Source organism: Atractosteus spatula, chromosome 3, assembly GCF_055471065.1.
Source record: "Atractosteus spatula isolate fAtrSpa1 chromosome 3, fAtrSpa1.hap1, whole genome shotgun sequence".
Classification (NCBI taxonomy): Eukaryota; Metazoa; Chordata; class Actinopteri; order Semionotiformes; family Lepisosteidae; genus Atractosteus; species Atractosteus spatula.
The window spans coordinates 6,248,129-6,272,404 of NC_142708.1; the positions used below are offsets into that span (position 1 = coordinate 6,248,129).

Below are 24,276 nucleotides of genomic sequence, written 5' to 3' on the forward strand. Positions count from 1 at the left end.
GCAACGTCTCGCACTTGCAGCATTATGTAGTATGCAACGGCACATTTTGATATAGAGGGTGGATTGAAGGTTCAGCTGAAATATTCAGATCTTATGAAATCATGGACTTCCGAGGGAAAAAACTGTCCTCTGGTTTCAGGTTCTCACATCTGACTGATTCCGAAGGGGTCCCCTGTGTGTCGATACAGTATTCTATGCAGCTACACCAGTCCCAGTCATTATTGCACCAGTTCTTACAAAGCACCTTTCAACTCATATCATTCTCAAGGCTCTATACATGAAAACACACATAAAACAATATAAAATACATCAAAATGCATAGATATGAAATTAAACAATGAATTAAGAAGAACTGTAGGCCATTGGAAACAAGTAAGTTCTGAGGGCATTTTTGATCAGTCAGGAAGAGCGCTTCAAGGCCGGGGGTCTGCCAGTGAGGAGGCTCGGGGTCCTAACGTATGATGTGAAGTCCTGGCAACGCCGAGGACCCCAGAGCCAGCTTGATGGAATGGGCAGACTGGGAGGAGTGGGTGTAGTATCTCATGAAGGCACACAGGAGACAAATATGCTGCACTTGCTACTGTTCTTGTTCTCTTGCCAACGCTCGCTGCCTCATATTCTTTAAAGACATCACTGGAACGACGAGTTTTCAGATGACTAATTAGATGAGTAGTACTGAAACTCTTTACGTTTGTTTCCTCCTCGCTGTGCTTCGGCTGAACATTTGTTGCAAATTGCAATTCTGTTGTTCTGTGCTGAAATGGTGAAAAAGTCCCACACTGCCGACATTTTAATTCTGCACAAACTATACTGTACTCCAGTGTAGTGCGTCAGGGCGTGCACATAAAAACTAGTTGTGCAAACAAAATAGGGCACCGCATTATTGGCTTTAATTATCGGGTGTAATTCCAATATTGGAACGATAATAATAATAATTAAATTTTCCTTTTTATCGGAGAATATTATATCGGCCTCCGATACATCGTGCGCCCTTCCTCAGAACCTCAAGCAACTGTTGAGTCTGGACATGGACATGAATTTGTACAGCACAAAACACCGGAGTAAACTGCTTTCAGTGAAAAGAGAAAAATGAGAACAACTAAGAAAATAAAACGAGTAGACAGTGGTCTACACAAATCCCGACACCATGTGTAGTACAAACCACTATCACTGTTGTAATTATTTTTCATTTCACCATTCATGACCGTCTCAGTAAAGTGTTGTATCCATCAGTCCTTTATTTCTGTACAGGGCTTTCTACACCTCAAAGCATTCAACAGAACTGAAAAACCATCAAGAGATTCAAAAATTTAACAATAAAAAAATACCTAAATCCAAAAGGAGAATATGTAAACAAAAAGGATACACAAAGAAAGAAGGAAAAACACAATTACATCCAGTTACAACCTTTTATGAAACAGATTCAGTGTTCTGGAAAAATGCAATCAATTTACATTATTTTTCTGCCAAGGCTAACCACTAATGTTGAATAAAACAGGGGCTTGGTTCATATGGCCTGGAGACAGGGAAGAAACAGACCAGTAGAGTATTCTGGGAGAAGGAACTGCCTCCAGTACTACTGCACCCATCACGGGCATTGCAAACATTTCTCCTTAGTATCGTTTTTATAGACACAGACACGATTCCCACAGCAGAAGCTGGCCAGAGCCCGTCTGGGCGTCGTGTCCGAGCCCACGCCAGCGGAACGAGGCTGCAGCCTGCTGAAGGCACCCCTGCCCCTCCCCTCAGGCTGGACACTGAAGCTCCACACGGAGGATCGGACCAGAGACCCACACTTCTAGTTCACCGCCTGGGTCACTGCCAGGAGGCTGGAGAATTCAGGCGTGCAGACCTGTCGTTCGACTCTGGTTCTAACCCGGATTTTGTGATTCTCTCAGACAGCTGGACAACAGAATATGTACAAGTAGCTGCATCAGCATCCTACAGCGCTACACGCTACAGCAGGCCGACACCTGAAGAAGACTCTGCAGCCGAAACGTTGTGTCTTTTTCTTTTCAGCATGCAGTAAACCTTGACCTGTTCCTTTAGAATTTGTGTTCTGTGACGGGTGCTAAACCATGTCTGTACACTATGTCTGCATGCCCTTTTATATTCTGTAGTGAAATACAGGTTTCATCCATCTCGACATTTATTGACAAAGGCTGCACCTGGATTATAAAAAAGAACACCTGGATTGAGAGCACAGCAAGAGAAGACGGTTTTGTACATCGCTGTCTTTACACTCCAGAATGGCTCTCCTCAGATGCTGCTCCCTTCACAGCTTCCCAGAGCTGCGCGGAGACTTCCCTGCTCCCCCGCGCGGCAGTGAGACCCGAGCTCTGCGGTGGTGCGGGACAGGACTGGCCGGGGGCGAGGCTAGCCCGGGGCTTTCGTGAGCAGGACGCCCGGGGCTTCTGGGACGTCGTAATAGATTCTGCTCTTGTCAAAGTTCTGCCGAAAGAGCAGCAGGTCCTCCTCAGGGTAGATGTCACCCTGTCCCGTCCACACCGTCAGGCTGTACCTGAGACAGAGACGGAGACAGAGAGGAGCACACAGGTATAGACTCTGGGTCAACGATGGGGATTCTGGTGTTGTGTCACTGGTAGCCACAAACTGAAGGCAATCGACAAACCAACCCAAGAAAGCCTAATGACGCACCAGAACGTATGACTGATACTCGGGCAGTTTTGCTGTTTGCACCAGTGTGATCTGGTGATGAAAGGCCTGTATTGCATCCTTGGAATGCTGTTGAAAAAGGAACATACAGCAGACATTGTATTTTTACAAATGATTTGACGTAAATCCCACAGAGTAGTAAGTGTGACTTTCATTCACAGACCGAACCCCTGTGAGTGAAAGTCACTGTGGCCTCGGGCATAATTAATAATTAAGCTTCTGTGGACACAGCTGTGAAGCAACGGGCAAGATCTTGAGCGCAAAGTGCTTCACCCAGGTGACCCTCAAAACATCCAGCATTTCTGGTCACTTACGAAATAAAATGTGGTAAGCCTTCAGGCAGCAGCCTTGAAAACTGCAGGAAAAAAACACTCTTCTTGTATCACAAGCTACAATGGCAGCGCAAAGCAGAATTCAAAGGCTACTTCTTCCTCTTCTGCACACACTTAAACAGACAGCCTGGCAGCAGAAGAGAGCCCAGATCGATGGCTCTGCACCACTCCAGTCCAAAGCTCAAGAACGAAAGAACTTAAAGACATTTCTTGTGCACTGGCATGCACCATTAATATACTGAGCTGGAACTGCACCAGGTGCACAGAAGCAAGATCATTTGCCCAGCTCTTATTCTGCACCTCACCTTGTAAAGAGAGTAGGGAGTCTGTGTGACAAGTCTCCTAACTTATCTCTTCAGAGATAATCAGGGCCCAATCCTCGCATGCTAAAGGCGAAGCAGAGCCCAGGAAGGTATAACCAGGGTCAGTGCCGATTCAGAGGTGAAAGTCTGGAAACGGCCAGGCAACAAAACAAAACAGCCGTCTAACAGCCGCCCAGCCTCCCCCTGCCGGAGCGGACCCTACCTGTCGGACTGCTGCAGGAGCCAGCGCAGCTGAGCGAAGGAGGGCCGCAGGAGCGCGGCCCGCACGGGGAAGCTCACCGGCCGCGCCAGGGCCCGGCACACCGCCTCCATCTCCCGCACCATCTCCCAGCTGTACCCTGAGGCGCAACAGGACCAGAACCCTGAGCAACGGGCCCGGCGGACGTCCGGGCTTTCTATTAACATGTATGTCTAGGACCACCCCCAGTATAAACACAGAGAAACAGCAAAAACATGTACCTTTTTTACATGTATATATGAAACAAGTATCGTGCCAATATGCTTTGTCTTCACATCTATAAAAATATAACAACGAGACATGCAGTATTAGCTCCCACCCCAATTCCAGAAACAGGGTTTAAATCCCCCCAGTGTGTTGTGCATATTGAATTAAGTATTTGCCTTGTAATTTGCACTATCTGCACTTTGCACTATGTGTACCCTGTCTACAATGTCTATGCCAGTGTCCTGTCTGTATCTGCACCGTGGGCCAGGAGGAACAATATTTCGTTCCACTGTATACTTGTATATGGCTGGAATGACAAATAAACATGAATCTGAACTTATCCTATAATGAAACCTGCAAACAGCGCTCCTGTGAGCTGGGGCTGCGGACACGTCCATCCTTACGATGCTCCAGTCCGGTGAGCGAGCCGGAGAGCCCCCCTGTACTCAGTGTGCATACCAGACCTGTGTTGTCAGCTTGGGGGCTCCAGCCAGTGGTCCACCCCAGAGACAGCACCGCCCCCGGCAGCGCGGCGCCCACTTCGGCCAGGAAGGCCTCGGGGTCCAGGGGCCGGCCGCCGCCGCCGCCGCCGCCGGGGCCAGGCAGGACATCCGCGTTGATCCACAGGGGGCCCCGCAGGCGTTCCCGCACGCGCTCCAGCAGCCTCAGGGAGGGGCGCACCGCGGGCAGGCTGGGAGCACAGGGGGGAAGGACAGGGCCTCAGTCTCCGCGCCAAGGCAACGCGTCTCCCGCTGTGCCCCCCGACTCCGGAATGCCATCCCCATGGATATCTCGACTCGCCTTCCCCGAGCGCCTGCGAACCCAGACTCAAAACCTCCTTCTCCAGGAAGGCTCCCATTTATTTCGAAGTCTGTCCGCTCCTCTGCATCTTCTCCTACATTACAAACGCCTCTGATTCCCCGTGCTAATTTCATCTCCCATCCTTGTGGCCGTTTCCATTGTTTTAAGTTTTCTTTTCTACTTTTCTGTAAAGCAGAGAAGCTGCTTTAAAAGGTGCTATATAAAATAAAGATGATGATGATGATGATGATGATTATTATTCAAAAACAAAGCCTGTGAGTGACCTGAACCACAGAAAGGACCGTGACTCTCAAACGCACTGACTGCGCTTATGAGCTGCACACCGGCTCACCTGCCCAACGATGAAAGTAAAAGGACTGCACATCAAAAATGTGGAAATCTTCGACAGCAGCCAAAACACAAAAAACAGGGTCTCTAAACTTAGCTGACTTCTGCAAGGCAGGACTTTGGGCTCGATTCGCGCTACAGGCGACTGTCCGTGTGGAGTCTGTAAGTTCTCTGCGGGCTCATGTTCCTCCAACCTGCCAACGACATACTGGCTGGATTTGATTGATTGACCTATGCTGTCCCTTCCTTGGGGATTTAAGAGGATTTCACGTTTCCGGGGAGTGTTCCCGGTAAAGCTAGAAAACTAGTACTGGCAGCTGCATAATAGGGAAAAAAAAGCAAATAGCCAGTGTGAACAGAACGACCTCGTCTCCTCTCTGTGCTGCACTGGACTGGTATTTTTTAACCTTTGGTACAAACACGCCCTCTCGTGGCAGCAAGCTGCTATAGCATCTTTAAAATTACAGAAATTAATAATAATAATTCCTCACACTTATATAGCGCTTTTCTGGACAATCCACTCAGAGCGCTTTACAGGTAGCGGGGACTCGCCTCCACCAGCACCAATGTGCAGCCCCACCTGGATGATGAGACAAAACTCCCCGCACACCAGCTCACAGTAGGGAGGAGAGCAGAGTAATGAAGCCAGTTCAGAGATGGGTGTTATTAGGAGGCCACGATTGGTAAAAGGAAAATTGGCCAGGATGCTGGGGTTACACCCCTACTCTTTTCGAGAAACGCTCTGGGATTTTTAATGACCACAGAGAGTCAGGACCTGTTTTACATCTCAGCTGAAGGACGGCACCTGTTTACAGTGTAGTGTCCCCGTCACTATACTGGGGCATTAGGACCCACATGGACCGCAGGGTGAGCGCCCCCTGCTGGCCCCACTAACACCTCTTCCAGCAGTTTTTCCCCAGGAGGTCTCCCCTCCAGGGACTGACCAGGCTCACACCTGCTGAGCTCCAGTGGGCTGCCAGCTGGGAGCTGCAGGGTGACATGGCTGCTGGCGAAAGATGCCCTCCGCTTTCTTTGCGCCGACAACAGAGGCAAAGAGTCACCTTTTGAAGTCCAGCTTGATGCCTTTGTCGGACGCCAGCACCTCGTGCAGCCAGTCGTGCAGGGTGATGTCGCTGTCGGTGTCGAGCGGGTGGGCCATGACGGGCTCTCGGGGGGCCTCGCCCCGCAGGATGACATCCGCTTCAATCATGTGGGCAGAACCTCGAGTGAAGCGCGGACCCATTTCAGTCAGGCTCGTTCTGAACACTGGGGTCGTGGAAACCCTTATCCGCACGCAACGAGCCCGGCTTTCTGTGGCAGGCCTGGCACCAGCGCCCTCCGCCGCTGGGTGAAGCCCCCGGCACCTACGAGGACCAGCCGACCCACGAAGACGATGGGTAGCCAAGATCTCCCGACGGACGGCCAAAGCGCAAACCCTTCGCCTGGGCTGTATGAAGAAAATCAAACGGATGCAGGCTCGTCCGAAGACGTGCGACGCCCCGAGAAGGCTCCACAGCCGAAACACTGTTTCTTTTCTCCAACTTTCAGCGCGGAATAACACTTCACCTGTTGCTTTACCGCCTCAGAGTGTCCACGCAGCTCCCTACTCGAGCATTTTTATTGACACAGCCAAAGAAGATAAGTTTGCTTTACGGCCGTCGGAGATCATTGCTAAATGTTTTTTTTTTATCATTGCTAAATGTTATCTTTGTGGCTCCAGTTGGCCCCCTGATGCAGCTCTCGCTGTACTTCAGTTGCAAAACCTCATTAAAAAAAACACACGAAAGGGCTCCCGTTTTTTTTTTGTATTGGTTTATGCAACGACCTTTAATAAAGTCTCCCTTACTTTTCAGCGCTTCTGCAATCTTGCTCTTGCTGTTGGCTGCGTGGTACCACACTATCTCCGCCGCATCCCTCTCCCGTATGAGCGCTTTACCGAGGAAGTAGTCCAGTGTTTCTCCGCTCATTCTCCCTGGAAACACACACAGGAGTCTGCAGTCGGAGTGCGGGCAATGGCGACAGTACAGCGCTAGAGGCGCAGGGTTCAATCTTCAGAGCTATTCACACTTTTAAAATCTGTCAGCGAATGTTATGCTGGCCCTCAGCTACCCAAGGGTCCGAACAAATTATTTTATTTAGGATGCACACAAGTCTTTAGCTAGTGGCGTTTGCCGCTCAGGAAATCCCGTAACCGGACAGGTGAGTATCGCAGCCCTCTTCAGCTCCACTCAGTGAAGAGGGCTGTTCGGATTATCGCCTACAGTATGCCTGCTATATCTGACCCATAACAGAAAACCACATAGCAACCACACGGCCTTGAACATTTCCGTCCAAAGCTCAGTTACGAAGACTTACCACGTTTGCGCAGGCTGGTGCACAACTTATCTTAGGGGAGAGAGAGTTAAAACACGGTTTAAACAACCGAACAGACGAAAACACTACCTCGTCGTGTAAACATACCTAGAGTAACAGGAGAGACGGCTCCCTCGAAAACCCCCAGGTTCCACAATGTCCAGACAACTGCCAATACCACGAACAAGGCAGCGGCTGCCGGCAAAGTCCCAGGGCTTCCAAATTTCCGCATTGCTCACGGCATGTTTAAAAGGAACATGCACGACCCTTCCGAAACAGCACTAAACGATAATTTCTCCATTTAAACGGAACGCCCAGCGCAGCAGCCGGGCTCTTCGGACCCTTGTTTTAGGAGCACCTGCCCTCGGTGCCGCGGTGCCCTGTGGGAAATGTAGTTCCGAAATCGGCTCCCCCCGCCCCAGGTATCGAGAATCCATTTCCACTCAGTTTGAGTTTTCCCTGTTATGACTTCCGATGGTCCGGGTGTATGTGCAAGAGTGTATACATACACGGATATATATCCAACACAGACGCCTACTAAAGCTGGATAATTGAATTTAATGTTGTGTTTTTTTTAAACTGTACCATGGCTTTATTAGTAAACATTGAGCAACCTGATACACCTAGACGCCCGCTCTCGACTGCAGTAAAAGCTGGATTCCCCCGTGTTCTTTTTCAATCGAGTGTATCTGCTCCTTCCTAAACTCCGGGTGGATTCTTTGAAAATACAGCTCTTTGACACGTGATTCGGTCCCTCGTTTAAGCAAAGCAAGCAAAAACTGATCTGATTCGGATTAAATAGGGGTTTAACATTTGGGACTTGCTGGCGAAACGTCACGTTAGTTTTTTTTTAAATTGAGAACATGAGGCACCTTTCCCCCCCCCCCCCCCACAAAAGGGTTCGTGGAAGACTGGAACAATTTACCCAGCCCTGTTGTTGAAGCTGTCTTTCTTCAAGAAACGAAATGGGTAAATGAATGACTTCTGCTTGTTTGTAACCTTTCATTAACACTCAGATATCAGCTATGTCAATGTTTATGGACTTTAGATTTTAGATATATGGTTTTAACCAGGCCTAAGTATTCTGAGTTACAAGATACTGAGTAAATCTTCATTCACACTGCCCCGACCATGTAGCTGTAGGGAACTCCACCCTGGAGCTTCCTTTGCTCCAGTTGGAGGCAGTGTAGTGTTATCAACTGAAATGAAACGTACCAGCAGATGCAGCCAAAGGTCAAAAAGACCTTCCTATCAAAAAGATAGAAGGCAGTATACAGTAGTCATTCATGATTGTAGTAGTTCAGGAGGGTAGCTGCGTCAGCATGCCTAGGCTGCAAAGGAACAAGTAATAGGTTTATTCCATGCTGGAAAAAAAGGGAGAAAGAAAACGTTTCGCCAGTGAAGCCTTCTTCAGGTGTGAGTCATTTATGATTATTCTTCCCTGTAACAAACCTCCACCACTCTTTCAACTTCTCAGACGCAAGAAAGGTTACAAACAAGGCAACCAGACCGAAGGGCGTCTCTAGTAACTAACCGATCCAGGGATCTCGCTCAGTCATTTCGCAAGAGAGGCCAGCTTATCGGCGTGGCTGACATGGCTCGGTAGCCTTCTCTCTTCCTGTCAGGAGCATCGTGCTGTTTTTCAGCACACTTCCCCCTAGTTTGCGCTTGTGTCCCGTGGTTCGTGCTTCACTCTCGCTGTCAGGGATGTCCAGCGGCTCGACTCCGTGAGTGCCCTTGAGCATTTTTGAACGCTTGACTCTAGATGCTGGGCGTTGAGTAACTGCCGTCACACGTGCTCTCTCCAGAGCGCAGGAAGACGCGCAGGGTAACCAAGGTAACCAAAATAACCTCAGCCACCCCCCCCCCACCAATCGACCTGTTACCGTGACAATGTGCTGCGGTGGGAAATCCATCCCACCTGTACGTCTTTAACAACCGCTTACCTTACTTACCTCATTTAGTACAGAGGACCCTAGACCAGTTCTCGGGTCGCATCCTCCTTGCCCAGTCTTAGAGAAATTCCTGTCTCATGTCTCAGCGCCGTTTGTGATGGCTATTCCAGCATTTTAACCTCGCCTCCTCGAATTTCACACAAGTGGCTCCCGGCTTTAAGTTTCAGACTTTTGTTTTTCTCGTCTCTCGGATCTTCCTGTGTGCTGGCTTCCCGTTACTCCCGGCCACAAACGCTGCTGCATTCTGGATTGCTCTCCTGCACTGTGATTACTGTACATTCACTTGCTGGCACCTGCTACCCCTTCGACTCCTCCGCTGGATGGCTCTTCCCTGTGCTGACACTACATCGGTCATCTACTCTTCCTGCACTGGGGCTTCGCCGTGCACTTTCCCCACTCGCCGCCAATCACTGCTCTCCTTCGTGGAGAAGTAGTAAACTTACAGTCGCAAGACGTTTTCACATCCAATTCTTTCAAAGCGATACATCTGACATTCTTTTATGTCCAGTACCTTGCAGCACAACGTGGAGCAAAGCTAGAGCAGAACATGCACACCACAATCTTCAATATTGCCTTATTGTATATCTTCAGGTTGTCTCGCCTCATGCGCCATTTCATCAAGGTGATGGGAATTTCTCCATCATACCGATTCTCTGCTTCTGCAAAGATCAGAATAAAAGAATAGGCCTCCAGGGATGTTTACAGTAAAGGAGCAACTGTCCTGTGAATCTTGTCCTTCTAGGCTGACATACAGACCAAGTGAACCACTCAAGAAAATGTGCTCTCATGTCCTAATCATGTAAAGCATACTCCAGAAACTGAAATTTTGACATACAAATCAATTTATTCTTGCCTACTGGCAATACATCAATACAAATTGTTTGTATGAAGGCTGGATCCTCAACTCCCAACCACCAGCAATATCAAATACAGCTGCTGGTTTAAATGGATATATATATATGTGTATATACACATTTCACAATGGTACAGAGTAATTGCTTTGGAAAAAAAGCTCATAATACCATTTTTGGTACTGCTTTAATTTAAAGTCTCATTAAGCAATCATGATTTCATCCTGAACAGATTACGATCAGTAACTAAAGACTCTCCAATGAAGATCCACAGTAAATTCAAAAATGTTACTGAGAGTAAACTTAAACTACTGGTCAACAAGTGAAATACTAGATTTCACTTTGAAAAGTGTTACACAATTCCACTTTTCATATGAAACCATTTCTTATTAATGCAACTTTTTTTAAAAAGCCATACAAGTATTGTCAAACTGTTGCACCACCCTTATTTAGCATTGCCACTGAACACTGGGATTTGTCCATGGGTGGTGCTGGTTTGTTACAGAGATTTAGAATGTTTTCAGAATGGACTTCATTGCACACGCAACCTCTTTGTTACACTACACAGAACCTGCGATGGGAAAGGTAAAGGAATTTGAAGCTCTCAAAGCGTACACTTGATAGTTACTCCCCAACGTGCATTTTTAGCTACCACGCCCTAATTCATCTGCTGGCTAAACATTTTACATTTGCACGTTTTCCCTGTCTGAACCACATCTTCCATGTATTGGGGTATCTCCGTTTATAGTTTAAATGCTAGCGACACCGTCACATTTTGCATATATTGTTCTGGAGTGAGTTTTCAGAGCAATGTTGTTGTTGGTTTGTATGCTTCCTAAAGGTTCTGTCTTTTTTCTGTGTAGCATACTGTAATATGACTATATAGGAAAGGAGCATTCAGGTAGGATTTTTCAGGAAAGGTGTCCTTCTGATGTGTGATGTTGTTTTCCTTATTTGGACTCCATCACCACCCTGCAAAGAATAACAATGAATTACCACCCAGAGGCACTCTTACAGAACAGGTGGGGGTGAAAGTCCTGTGAAGTTCAGAAAGAATTAATCAACATGTGGAAAGAATTCAAAGCTGGTCTTAAGCGACCACAGTTCTAAAACTCGCCAATAAAACAACTCAGGACCATTCTGAATAAGTATACATACGAAAGGTGTTTATTAAAGCATTACAGCAACGTATTTTGTGCAAACCCATCTGTAGAGAATGAGCCCCTGCTATTTCCCACCTGGGCCTTTCTTGTATACATCCAGAAGCTGTGATGCATTTTTCTCTAACAGGAAAGGAGAACACTTAAACCATCTGTCAATGTGGGTCATATATAGTGTAGCATGTGAACTGTTTCAATGCCTGATCTGATGGTCACAGGGATTAGAAAAGACTTTGGGGAAACAAGGTAGTGTTGTGGTGGTGACAAGCAATGCTATCTAGACGAAATGACAGCAATATGCTCAATATGCTGGGTTTATGAGTCACTTAATGAACTGCAGAGAAATGCTTCTGTGTAAGGCAAATGACTCAGGTACTACACCACAGGGTCAAATTCCCCAGTCCAGAGAGTAGTACGATATTAAAAGTGTTACTGTACCTGCTCTCACTAATTTACATTAAAGTGCAAATATCAGATTGTTACGTATTCCAGCATATATTTATAGTAATTCAGTTGGTCTTCCAGGGCTTCAAAAGAACACGGCAATTCAATTTCAGCTCTATAAGTTTATCACTAAAACACAAAAAAAATCAGGACACCTGTGCATTTAAAACAACACAAATAAGCAGGCAGAAAGGGGAAAAAATTCTAAAGTAGTTTAGCAGCATTGTAATTTTGGCCGTGCTGAGAGAAAAGTCCATACCTGAAATGCCTTTGCCTGGCACGTGTTTGTGTAACATGTTTAGCAACTTTTGCTTCTAAAAACACATCAGCCATGCATGATTTCATAGAAGACTTAATATGCCTTCAAAACTAAAGTGTGGATCTTTTACAAAGGTTTTGGTCTAGAGCAAAATGAAGAAAGCTGTCAACTTGACTCAATACAAATACAAAGATTTTCATTAACAGCTGTGTTCTATATGAATTAACAGAGGTAAAATAAGACCTTAAAGATAAATTGCTTGTGTACCACGCTATTTCTGCAGGCCCTGGCTATACCAAGAGACAACTAATTAATTAGTGTTTCCAGATTTACAGTCACTGTGTTGTCTCAGGTACAAGGGCTTTACCTGCACAGCATCTGCAATATGACTAACATCCTATCAAAAATATCTTTTAATGCACATAAAATTTCCAAAAATAGGTTTTAAGCACTTCATTTTGAAGAGCTTTATATAATTTTCCTATTCTTACATTTTTTATACAATGACAAATCAGCATTAAGATATTAAGGAGTGTGAATAGACTGTGCTCACACAGCATTTTATGCACCAAGAAAAACATTAGAATAATACAATAATAATAAGCAATATCCTCTACCTGAAAAATGATCAGTACTTATAAACTTTTCTAATTACGTGAAGGTGACTAACTTGAAGGTACTTGAACCAACCACGTCTCATTATCTTTGTTCTCAATTATAATAAAACCTGTCACACTTCAGATACAACATTGAGATTTAGGGCTGCATTTTTAGGCATTAAATGGCTTTGCAGTATTTTCTTTATTTTTTCACATTCTTAGATATAAAACCTGGTTTAACTACCTGGATTTGCTGTAATATACTCAATAGCATGTACCTGTAATGTACCTGGGTTTGCTGTAATGTACTCAATGACAATGTAAAATGTACAGTAAGCTAACAGACAAGGTTTAATTTTTCATAATATTTTTTTCCAGTATGATTTACTTTAGCATTTAAAAGTGCCGCTATTTCTGCTTTTTTAAAGATCATGTATTTCTAAGCCACACAAGAGACCACAGCTGAAGCAGCCCTCGCTGTCAGGGCAAGGCTTGTGTGTGGACTCCGGTGCCCTCCCTAATAATGGAGGGCAGGCTGCATTTTGTTTCTGAGTGGAATGTCATGGCCAACCTCTTACTGTAAGAGGGGGTGAGTAACTCTGGCCTCCTGGTACAAAAGCCCACAATGCCACGTGGAAACTGTCCTATCCCTGAATGTCAGGTGCACCAAAAGCTGACCAAGTTAAGCTGGTATTGTTCCCCCTTCAGTTCTAAAAGGATATTATCATCACTCTAGGACACAGTCCAAAACGTGTAGGGAAAGGCACAGAACTAACAGCATTCATGAGCAGGGTATGTTAGTGCTTACTGTGCTGGTGTCAGTGGAGCAACAACATTTTTAGAGGCAGGCTGTAGCCAAAACAACAGGCAACAGAGCACATCAGCAATACTCAATCACACTTCTGAAAGGAGTCAGCAGAACACTGCTAACCCTGCACCCACTGTGTGGAATAGTAATGAGTCACTCATCAGAACTCAAATCCCATCCCTCAGGGTGTTTTCAGGCTCTGAATGGTACGAGTGGAATCCGGAACAATGCGTCTCAAATAAAACTGGCAGTGAAATGTATGAAATTCAGCAGAAGGTTACTCAGAGGATTCCATTAAACAACCAATACTTGATAGCTTTAAGAACAGTGCTGTGCCCCCCTTTTCCATCTACTTGTTCTGATCTGAACTATCCCAGGTGTCCAAAGCACTCCGAGCTGGTGGCCCGTCACCGAGCCCAACCTGTGGCGCTGCAATGCTTCGGCGCGTCTGTGGTCCGAGCTGGCCTGGGCTCAGCTGAGGCTCTCCGTGATGAAAAAGAAGAACTCCATGTCCATAGCCTGGCGTGGCACGCTAGTGCTGCCGCCGTGTATGACGGGGATCAGGGCGCTGTCCAGCTCGTTCATGTAGTGCTGGGGGAGGAGCCGCCCTCCCGCTCCGGCCTGGTACTCCACCTGACGAAACACAGGAGCACAGCAGCCCACGGTCAGCACATTGGACTCCCATACGCACCAGCGGGAGAACACTGCAGCCTGGTTAACCCTACGGCAAACATCCTACACGGATCACATTAAAATGAGCTTCCAAGGTTGTGCCACTCCTGGATTTTCAGGATGTGTGAACATCATACAACACTTGTGTTAGCAGAACCACACACTCGAGGTTTGAGTTTTTTCCTGTACCCACATATATTTTCTCTGTTACAGTATATAAAACATTTTTACTGTATTTAGCAGTCACTGATTAAACCGTATTACCTCCACTGAGTTTCCGGTGCAAGAATACGTCAGCAGCACTGTGTCTGAAAACAGACGAATAACTAGATGGAAAAAGTGACCCGTTTCTCCTTAAACCTACGTGCATTTCAATCAGCCGAGTGCCCAGACAGACACACATACAGGACAGAAGCAATGCTTGCACGAAAGCTGCTGTCGTCAGTGACGGAAGAAGAAAGAGCCCAGCCCTCACCATGTCGGTGTCCGTGGAAACGCGCAGGCCCAGGTGGTTGATGCCGCTGTCCTTCAGTGTTTTGAGGTGAGGGCAGAGGGCAGCGCAGCCGGCTGTGGCAATCTCGCGGGGGAACTGACTGTGAGCGGCCAGGACAGCAGACAGGGAGCAATCCTGCTCCTTCAGGAGGTAAAATACCTGAAACACAGACATAGGGCAGAGCTGCCACTTCCACCCGCTAGGACATCTGTCAGAACAGGTTCTCAATTTCTCACTGACCTTTAAGCACAGAAATAAAAAAAAAGGCAAACAGCTTTGGCAAAGAAAGGTCACTCTAATCCCTAGTTTAACCTAAAAGAAAGATTAAAAAACATCTTCTCCTTGTACACAGTGCTTTATTGCGCTAGATTCTTCCTTAAGTTTGCCAAATGTGCACAGAGCAGTAAAATGTTCATACCTTAAACCCTAAAAAGGAAAACTGCAATTGCAGGATTGCAATTTCCCTCACGGGATCAATAAAGTATCTATTTATCTAAAACACTTTCTTAAAAAAGAAAAAGAAAGGAAATGAGGCTAAAACACTACCCTGCTCTGTGAGACAGGACCAAGCACACAGTGATGCGAGTAGAAAATCTGCAGCACAATCTACGGCATACCTCAGTGCACTTAACAAATTTCCCGTCAGTCTCAAACTCTGCCTCCTGTTGCATTTTAATGTTAGGCACGCCTTCCAGAGACTTCCCATCCACAGGGCTCGTGACTCTGGTGAACAACAGTGCACATGCTGTTAATATAAGGCACGTGAAAGGAGGGGGACAAGTGTTTAACAGTTATGAGAACAGTGGTGTCGATTTTTACTCATGGGCAATTCATTCTTTGCCAACAATGACTACAGTTTAACAAAACTGTGACTATTCTCAGGCTCATTTAGGTGTCCAAAAAAACCCCTGTCTTAGGAATTTGCTCTACTACCGTTGCCAGAAAGGTGGAGCGTCAAGGGCTCAGTGGCAGATACAGACTGGTGCGTGACTCTTACCCCTGAGTCACGAGCACTGGCCTGTCCACCCAGCAGATGTTCACATTCTCCCTCGCATCCCCAGAATCCAGCTTCCCGCAGGGGATCTGGAAGTCTCTCTTCTCCCTGAGTGCTTGCCGGAGGGCTTCCATGGTGTCAGGTGTGATCTGTACCATTAATCCGTCTTTTCCCAAATTGAACAAAAATGGAAAATTAAAAAAAAAAATGCTGCTAGGCATTGTTAACATCTTTAATTGACCAATTATGTTTATAATAAACAGCACTTAAAAATGATCTGACTGCATTAAACGTTGCTATATTGTACACGTTACCAGTCTTACACTGAGATACAATAAATCATTCCAATAGGAAATATTAACTTGATGAATTATCCTGAAGGGCCAAGGACGAAATCAGGCCTGAACACCTTAACCTTTAAATTAGGTTTCCGAATCTAATGTAAGAGTGAAATAAAATGCCTCTCAATTCTCATTGTAACACTGTGTACCACATACAAAGCAGACTACACCGCCAGCTCCAATGAAGATCTTACAGGAGCTGAAAATAACAGTTTTTATTTTAAGTTGGCACAATCTAGTGGAGCTTAAGAAGAACTATTTTTTCTACCATTACCTGTATAGTGGATGTTAAGAACAACTTGTTTTTTTCTCCTATTGCTTGCACAATATTACCTTCAACCATGCTGGATTTGGCAAGAAACCCAGAAGAAGCCTTCAGAGCTCCATTGAACACCACAAAGCTTGCTCCTGTGACTGAAAAATAAAGGACTGCTTTACACCAGCTGATATGTACCTTCTGATTTAGAATCTGCACACATTGTACGGAACCATTCACTTAACAGACTTAATAATACTCAGTGGAATTAATCAATGTACAGAAAATCTCAAACAGAAACAAATCTTGGTATTTAATGAAAGAAATGAACCGGAGAATTTCACAGTTTCAACTCAAGGGTTTCAATACTTTTGTCTGCAACTGTAAATGTCTGAGTTCATCTTGAAGAAGGCTGGGTATGTAAAGCAATTTTCTCGAGACTGCTAACATTTCACTAACGGATAAAGAAATATCAGTGTTGATACTGACATTACTGTGGCCTTTTTTGCCTCAATACAATGTGGTCATGCATGGATTGCTAAAACCTTCAGATCTTTGCTACTGAATTTTCAGACGGGTGTAAAAGAGACAAGGCTTCACAGCTTACCTTTTCTGGGCTTTCCCATCATGCTACTTGCTTGCGTCTGATAGGTCCCCTCTTCGTTCTGCACACAAACCAAGTGAGAATCCGCTGTTGTGCTGAAACTTGCTCCCACGCTGATCACATGCTCATTGGAAGAGCTCACAACTTTCAGCATCTGTGAAGACAGAAAACATCCATACTGTGCATCAAGAAGAGCCCTGTCCCTCTGGATTCGGCCATAGCACTCGGCAGGTTAAGTCCCTTTCAGATGATGGATGGAAAGGTAATAATTACAGTGTAAGACTGCAGGTTTCTCATTGCCAATACACATTTCTTTGAGACGCCACCTTTAAAGGTGCTATAAAATAGTTGATGATGATGATGATGATGATTTTTATTTTATGATTATTATTAAATAATACCAAATTATTAAAGAGGAACCGTGCACTTAGCATCACTGCTTAGGCAGAGTACAGGGAGTTTAAAACAATTAAAGGAAACAATACTTCTATACAGAAACAAGTAATAGGTTTATTCCATGCTGAAAAGAGAAGAAAGAAAAAGCAACGTTTCGGCCGTGGAGCCTTCTTCAGGTGTGAGCAAACAGGTGTCTTCCCTCACACCTGAAGAAAGCTCCACAGCCGAAACATTGCGTTTTTTTCTTCTCTTTTCAGCATGGAATAAACCTATTACTTGTTCCTTTGCAGCCTATGCATGCTGGCACATCTCCCCACCTGAAATACTTCTATACAGTTGTTTTGTTGAAATTTGAGAGCACAATACCAGAATATTCTAAAAAAATACTTTTACTTGAAATGGAATCGGAAATGGGCCTACTACCCCAAAAAGTAAAAGAAATTTACAACCCCAGCCACACAGTCAAATGCCTGTTAGATACCAATTAGTAAAATTAAAATGACTAATTAGTATAAAATTAGTATGGAATGGTTTTACCCTCCAGTACACCAAAAGTTAAGATTGCTTTTGGCATGAATTCAAAGAGATGGATTAACCATCAGCTGAGATACAAGAAGCAGAAGACAGTCACATGTTTATTAAAGGGAAAAAAATTCAATCATGAACTAAAAATGAAGGTTTATCATGAGAAAGTGCAGCCTTACCTCACTGAACTTCTCCCTGGGTATTTCAATGTAGCTATTTCCCATTTCCATGTGGATCAGCAAGCCTTCCACTACAGGCAGGCTGTACTGGTAATTTCGCAGGTCCTGCCAGAGAAGAAAAAAAAAACACATGTAAGGCCAAATCCCAAGGAAGCAGGGTCAAAACGGGAAACATGTAAGCTACAGCATGCCAGCTTCTTTGTGAAATTTCCAAGAGTACCTGTCTCATCATGAAAATACCCAATTTAAGAAATCAATATGTAAGAGCTTGTGGGGCAACAGGCTTTAGTAACTCCGTTTATGGTTAGTGCTTTGGCATTCTTCCCGTTGTTCCTGGTTTCCACTTCCCTATACGCACTGTTCTTGGGAAATGGAACACTGTGATGAAAAGAAAAAGGCTTACTCAACCCACTGGTTTATACCATCACTGATGTTACTACTTTGTCCTGTCATGAAAGACATCCGATATATCCTAATTCAGCTTCTCCCCAGTACAAAGGTACCCAAAGAAAATTTGGGACATCCAAGATGTACTAATTCCAAAAACAAGGATTATATGTATAAAATAAAACACTGCTTTTGACTTCTAATAGTATATAATATAGAAGCTAATTCTGAACAGCAGAAAGTAGAAATGTTTTGACTGCATCCTTATTCAGACGTGAAGGATATAAAGCACAAGGAACAACACAGAGCAGGGTAGAATGGGCACTCCAGCTGAGAAAGAGTACATATTTTGAGAAGTGTTGCCAAAGCAATAACAACACACATCGTGCCAATAAAGCGGACTTTGAAATTTGACAAATTCAGACATCCAGACAAATGGAAATCTAGGAGATCTGCACATTTCAAAATCCTGTCACACCTGAAGATGTGAACAAGGCTCAACATCCAAAAAGAGAATCCCCATTATAAAACTTGTCATGTACTATATTCTTCTTATATTCCCAACAGTAAAGCCCACAGTCTGAACTCTGAAGTGACCAAGTTTCACAATTAACAGCACACTTCAGCATCAGCTTGAGACAAAGAACATTCCTGGACATTTCCTAGCTCTAACATTACTCCAACACTTGCACTCATATATGAAATTCTGAAAAACTCAAATATTGAACAGTAGGATTCTCAAGTACAATGCAAGGCTTTCGGAAATTAGGGAAAAGAATCTGAAGCTCTTACTGCTCTAGCCTTGCATTACAGCCCTCCTTATGCTCTGTACTCATCGGAACAGGAAGGGTAAAGAGATAATACCAAGTAGTTACTAATGCCAACCTTACTTTTCACACTGTGTGAATGTTTTCCCTTGTACTGAGGATAGGTATCATTTGCGGACCCTACAAAGCTGAAAAACCAGAGGATACAGAGGACTGTGCTTTAGTTCACCTCTGCTGTACTTTTTTTCAGCTGTTTCAGCAGCTACTTAAGATTGAATGCAAGATATACTTACTGCAAGTAAGTTCATTATGGTATGCCCCGTCTCTCTGAACAAAGACTTTCGGAATCTCAGACTTATCAAAGTGCAGGGATAGACTGTAAGATATAAAGACAAAAAGTTATTCAAGCATTTCTAGAATGATTAGTAACATTGAAAAGGTTCATGCATGGTAGGATGGAGTTAATAATAACGGGCATATTTCCTGACAGAATGGGGAGGATGTGCTGGCTGTTCTAATACGGAACATATGGTGTCCAGAAGATGAAGAGGGGAAGAGGTAGCACTATGTAACAAGAAAAATATTCAGGCTTAGGTACTAAACCTAGAGGAAACGAGAAACCCACGATGGACCAGACTTGTAAAAAATCACTCTGTATTTATAGTGTTGGGGGAATGCCACAAACCACCAAAAGCAGATGCAAATTATAATTCAATACTGTATAATTAAGATTTTTCTTTCCAATGGCAGTTGGGAGTGAAGAACGGAAGGCAACAGTTTAAACAGATTCTGCTTGGAGCACAAAACAGATTAATCCCCAAGAGTGAGGAAATAAAAAGCTAAAAAACAGTTTATGAAATGATTAAAAATCAACAGGACCCAAGTGAAGAAAATGAACACAATAAATTGCAAGCACAGGCAAAAAAAAAGGAAATTAACAAGAAAGGGAACGCAAAGGACGGAGCAAATGTATTCAGGACAACAACGGCAAATTTCTAGACAATGAAAGGGATGACTGGAGTACTAAATAAGCATTTCATTTCGGATATTCACCAAAGAAATCAACAACATACCTAAGGCAGCCAAAATAGAGTTCTGCATTCAGTAATAGTATTAGAATAGGAGAGGCCAAAATATTCCAGGTGCTAGAAGAACTCAAGATTAACAAATCTCCAGTGCCCAATTATATCTACCAATTGTACTAAAAAAAGAAAAGATTATATGCCACTGATTCAGTTCTTCTAACAAGACAGGGATAGTACCATAGACTGGAGAATTGCTCATGTAGCTCCCATCCATAAAAACTGACAATACCGATCCAAGTAATAAGAGATCAATAAGTCCGACTTCTAACATATGTGAGGATATGGAAACAATTATCAGAAATAAACTAGAGAATTTTCTGCCTCGAAAAAAGATCCTGGAGAATAGTCAATACAGGTCTTGGTTAACTCTCTTGTTTGAGATAAGATAAGATCACTTGATTGGCCATATACAATTTGTCTCCAGGAATACTAATTTGCATCCTCCAGCTTGCTCTCCATGAAACACACAGACAGGGAGAGAAGCTTGGGGTCAGAGCGCAGGGTCTGCCACTGTACAGCGCCCCTGGAGCAGCTGGGGTTAAGGACCTTGGCTCAGGAGCCCAATGGAGTAGGATTACTCTGCCGGCAGTGGGATACGAACCGGCAACCTTCCAGCCACAGGCGCAGATCCTGAGCCACAGAGCCACTGCTCCACCCGAGCGGTGAGCTCTTTGAACAGGCAACAACAATAACAGATACTTTACATACAGAGCATACAATTAGGTATATTTATAGCATATTTTGATCAAGTTCCACATAGAAGGTTAATTTTCAAATAGCAGCCGGAAGGCATTCAAGGAAACCTGTAATTGATTTGAGAACTGGAGTCCAAAGAGCAGAGAAAACGGATAAAGGCAGAATCCTCAAAACCCCAAAACAGCCAGAACTGTTCGCGCTCACCCTTGTACTCAGCCCCCAGTCGCAGCAGTAGGCGCAAGGGGAATACTTTGGCCCAGGGCACCTCCAGCTTCTGGATGAGCACCCCAAACAAGAAAGAGCTGGAGGGCAGTGGGAGACCCTCCAGAGGCTGGAAGCTGGGTGAAATGAAGAGGAATCCTCCATGGTCTTTACTGCCCAGGAAACTCTCCGTGAACGTTATGTTGCCCAGGTTCTCCACAAATGTTCCTGAAGGATGAGATGAAGATGGGAAAATTGATCTGAAATTTCATTTTACACTACTTTGCCCTTCGTCAGCATTGTGCATTAAAGACAAGCGTTATATCCAACAAGAACAGGTAATTTTTAAGAATAAGTAATAGTTTTTAAAAAATCATTGAATTAAGACAAAAACATTCAAAAGACATGTGGAGAATGAACAGAACTAGTAAGGGTTATCTTGCCAAACCACATAGGTTCCCAGAGCATGGCATGGTGTTTTTTAAGCTACATTTTAGGAATTACTGTATTCGGACTAAATTAATTTATGGTATGTACTGTACAAAACGTGACATCAATGTTCATGAATTTCACACCTGCCATTCTACAATCTCCTTACAAAAATCTCAATGCATAAATGCTCTTGGTTAATGCTGCCATTTTATTTGAGCAAGTTACAAATCAACAGAGGTTACAAAGAAAAACAGGCATCATGAACCTTTATTGTTTCAGTTTTACAAGTCTGAAATGACAAGCTATACTGTTCCTTTAAAATCCCTCTGCCCACAGGGACATAACTCACATCAGGGGTGACAAACAAGATTTCAGTGTCACTGGTCCAACATGCTGACATTAAATATTCAAAACAGAAGGCAATCACATTCCGACACTGGTGGTGTGAAGGAGTCGATTTAGCCCGACACCCAATGATGACCCTTGACCATTACTCCACGCCTTGCAGCTGCGCTCCAATGGTCCTTTACCTTTCTGGGCATCCTGGTACATGGTGATGTAGAGCCTGAAGATGTCTTTGGGCAGAGCGTTCTCATCTGGGAGGCACTGCAGCAAGATGACTATCTCCGACTGGCCTACGCCCTGAAGACCATTGGAGCTGAAACACCAGCACTTTCGACCACCGTCTGTAGCATAGGGCACACAACAAAAGGAGAAAACAAATAAGGAACGAGGATGCACCATGTCGTTTCTTCCAAATACCAGAAAGAAGAAGAACCCACAGTGTTAGGCAGTGGGATGCATGTATTACATTACTGCTCTCCGACCCCTCTCAAAACTGCACTTGAAGCTGGAGTTGGATATCTCTTCTCAAGAGAAGCAACCTACTGACAGATTTAGGTCACCTTTTCGACACAGACCCAGGATCAGTAACTGCAGGACCAGAGCTGCTTAACATATATGTGAACACACAGAAGAAATGGCAATCCATCAATTTCCAGGCTGCTTTAAGCTCATGTCTGTTTTAATTATGATGGTAATGAAACAGGCACCTAACCTTTGCAAAACATTTTTAAAGACAGGACATTATCTTACATTAGGATATTCAGACGCTGTAATTTTAAACATGTCAGTTAGAAATACAAAACTTCAATGTTAAGAAATACATACTTGACAATATGCATAGTGTTATACTGTTAATCAATGACCTCAATTTAAATATAATCCTCACTTGACGATAGCAATGGATGAAAATTGCGGTTTTAATAGGTGCACCAGGTATTTTCCAGTGAAATCATCCTTATGCTACTTCCAACAAACCGCCCCCGCCATCGTGAACACCTAGACTTTTAAAGTCGTTAACCACTTCACAGATAAACTGTTCAGAACAAACCAGCGGTAGAGCCTGTTCAGGTACCTCACACGTTTCCAGTTTAGTAGTACTTGTGGCTGGCTTCCTGCTGTTAACCTTTACATCAAATTCGTGTTAGGGTCACACACAATGTCACATTTACTTAATGTATATGGCTGCTGGCTACCATAACGGCGAGTAATTGCATTACAACAGACTACATGTTTTGCACCTGCAGCCTCTGTCACATCTGTCTTTCTGTCTCTTTTAAATGGGCACAGAATTGATTTAACTGAAATCACTTACTTAACACACTTAAGAGAGAGAGATGAATTGCTTGAAAGCGAAATAAACGGTATTATTAAATTTAGCACTTAAGATTTTGACAGGTTTGTGGCTATTTTCATTATTAACCAACATAACATTGTAAGGATGGAAATATGTAAAACGGCACACGTTCCGTCACCTCATTCCATCATGTCGCTTTGACAAAATTCGGTTTGTCGTTTTTTACATTTCCAAATCGCCATGTGCCAAAACTTCGACCGGACGATTGCAATCTAGACATCTGTTAAATTTTGATAGTTGTAAGTAGGAATGTGGCCAAACAACCGAAATGTGAGGCTGCCGAGGGGCCAGCCCGAATCAGTAAACCATCTCGACTTCCGAGTGCTTCCTAACCTCAAACCAAAGATCTCCCCCAGCTACTGTCCAGCTCATTTTCCTAAATACGACAGGAAAGGTATTCCAAATCGTCTTTATTGGAAGTGCTTCACTTAATAAGATGCAGAAAAGGCAAGAACATTAACTGCATCCCTATGATGAGATGAGGACAATATTTGTACTAATGCATTCACTGACAAGGAAATGGTAATTTATCAGTGTGATACATGAGGTGTAAGCATCAATGAAGAAAAGTCTAGTAACACCTTGTTATCTTTAACACAGTCCTACTTTATGAACTGGTGTCAGACCATAATCCTAGAAAATGTTGTTCTTACAAAAGAATTGAGAAATTCATGTGAGAATGAATAATGTATTCTTTCAATAAAATAATTAAGGGCTTGGCAGGCTGTGGGTTAGCGAACATCATGCTGGGCACATTTACAGACTAACTATGAGGGTCTCGGACCAAAGGAAAGGCAAGTGTTACGTACAGGAGACTGCTTTGACATTGACCAGAAGGTTTGCGTTCAGAACAAAGGTCAGAGGTCGTGGTCCTCCTTCCTCCAGCAGCAGCAGGATCTGGCCGGGAGAGGGAAGTTCCTCCACTAATGGATCTGCATTTACAAAACAAACAGTCTCTTCACCACAAACCCCTCTGGCATACACAGCACCAGGAAAAAACAAAGGCATAAATAAAACTAACTGGAACATAATGAAAAACCTAAAAACCTAGAAGGTTCCAAAAACGTTTTAGCTAGGAATAGATCCTTATTATTTCATCTCCAGGCTCTATTTCTATTCCAGTGTTGTGTAAAACACAAATATGAAACAGACCTCTTTGATCGCTGAGCTTGTAGCATAGTAAAACAAGCATGCAA

The 24,276-nt window shown here is 44.1% G+C and overlaps 2 protein-coding genes across 8 annotated transcripts in view; both read right to left on the bottom strand.

Annotated features, from left to right (window-relative positions):
* Window positions 1-1,218: 1,218 nt before the first annotated feature.
* On the bottom strand, window positions 1,219-7,636 carry fam151b (family with sequence similarity 151 member B). Of its 5 annotated transcripts, none has more exons than XR_016090846.1 (7): window positions 7,386-7,636; window positions 6,772-6,897; window positions 5,987-6,146; window positions 4,241-4,467; window positions 3,791-3,846; window positions 3,534-3,669; window positions 1,219-2,521 (listed from the first exon to the last, which is right to left on the bottom strand). XR_016090846.1 is itself a non-coding variant. In XM_088911539.1 (7 exons), the coding sequence occupies exons 1-7, from the start codon at window positions 7,507-7,509 to the stop codon at window positions 2,377-2,379; spliced, it is 1,005 nt and encodes a 334-aa protein (XP_088767665.1). In that variant the 5' UTR covers window positions 7,510-7,636; the 3' UTR covers window positions 1,219-2,376. The 5 variants fall into 5 exon arrangements, 4 of the variants coding, with proteins under 4 accessions (XP_088767665.1, XP_088767667.1, XP_088767666.1 ...); XM_088911539.1 differs by lacking the exon at window positions 3,791-3,846 and adding an exon at window positions 2,659-2,745; XM_088911541.1 differs by lacking the exon at window positions 3,791-3,846 and adding an exon at window positions 2,659-2,745 and having other exon boundaries at window positions 7,281-7,392.
* A 3,595-nt stretch (window positions 7,637-11,231) lies between these two features.
* Window positions 11,232-24,276, bottom strand: part of zfyve16 (zinc finger, FYVE domain containing 16) — a 33,517-nt gene continuing 20,472 nt past the window's right edge. For 2 of the 3 annotated variants that reach the window (XM_088911455.1, XM_088911457.1), the window contains exons 8-18: window positions 23,890-24,012; window positions 21,912-22,067; window positions 20,953-21,177; window positions 19,261-19,343; window positions 17,814-17,918; window positions 16,717-16,867; window positions 16,187-16,267; window positions 15,516-15,678; window positions 15,136-15,241; window positions 14,501-14,677; window positions 11,232-13,986 (exon numbers count right to left, since the gene is read on the bottom strand). In XM_088911455.1, the coding sequence (XP_088767581.1) occupies window positions 13,825-13,986; window positions 14,501-14,677; window positions 15,136-15,241; window positions 15,516-15,678; window positions 16,187-16,267; window positions 16,717-16,867; window positions 17,814-17,918; window positions 19,261-19,343; window positions 20,953-21,177; window positions 21,912-22,067; window positions 23,890-24,012 (1,532 nt within the window). In that variant the 3' untranslated portion in view covers window positions 11,232-13,824. Of the gene's footprint in view, window positions 13,987-14,500; window positions 14,678-15,135; window positions 15,242-15,515; window positions 15,679-16,186; window positions 16,268-16,716; window positions 16,868-17,813; window positions 17,919-19,260; window positions 19,344-20,952; window positions 21,178-21,911; window positions 22,068-23,889; window positions 24,013-24,276 lie in introns of those variants that run through there. The other variant, XM_088911458.1, reaches the window with a different exon arrangement.

Excerpts from the sequence above, each read along its gene's own strand:
- fam151b (XM_088911539.1), bottom strand. The coding sequence starts at position 7,509 with ATGCGGAAATTTGGAAGCCCTGGGACTTTGCCGGCAGCCGCTGCCTTG. Across the intron at positions 4,468-5,986 it reads ATCAAGCTGGACTTCAAAAG|CCTGCCCGCGGTGCGCCCCT; the intron begins GTGACTCTTTGC and ends CTGTGCTCCCAG. Across the intron at positions 2,522-2,658 it reads AGTATCAGTCATACGTTCTG|GTACAGCCTGACGGTGTGGA; the intron begins GTGCGTCATTAG and ends TCTCTGTCTCAG.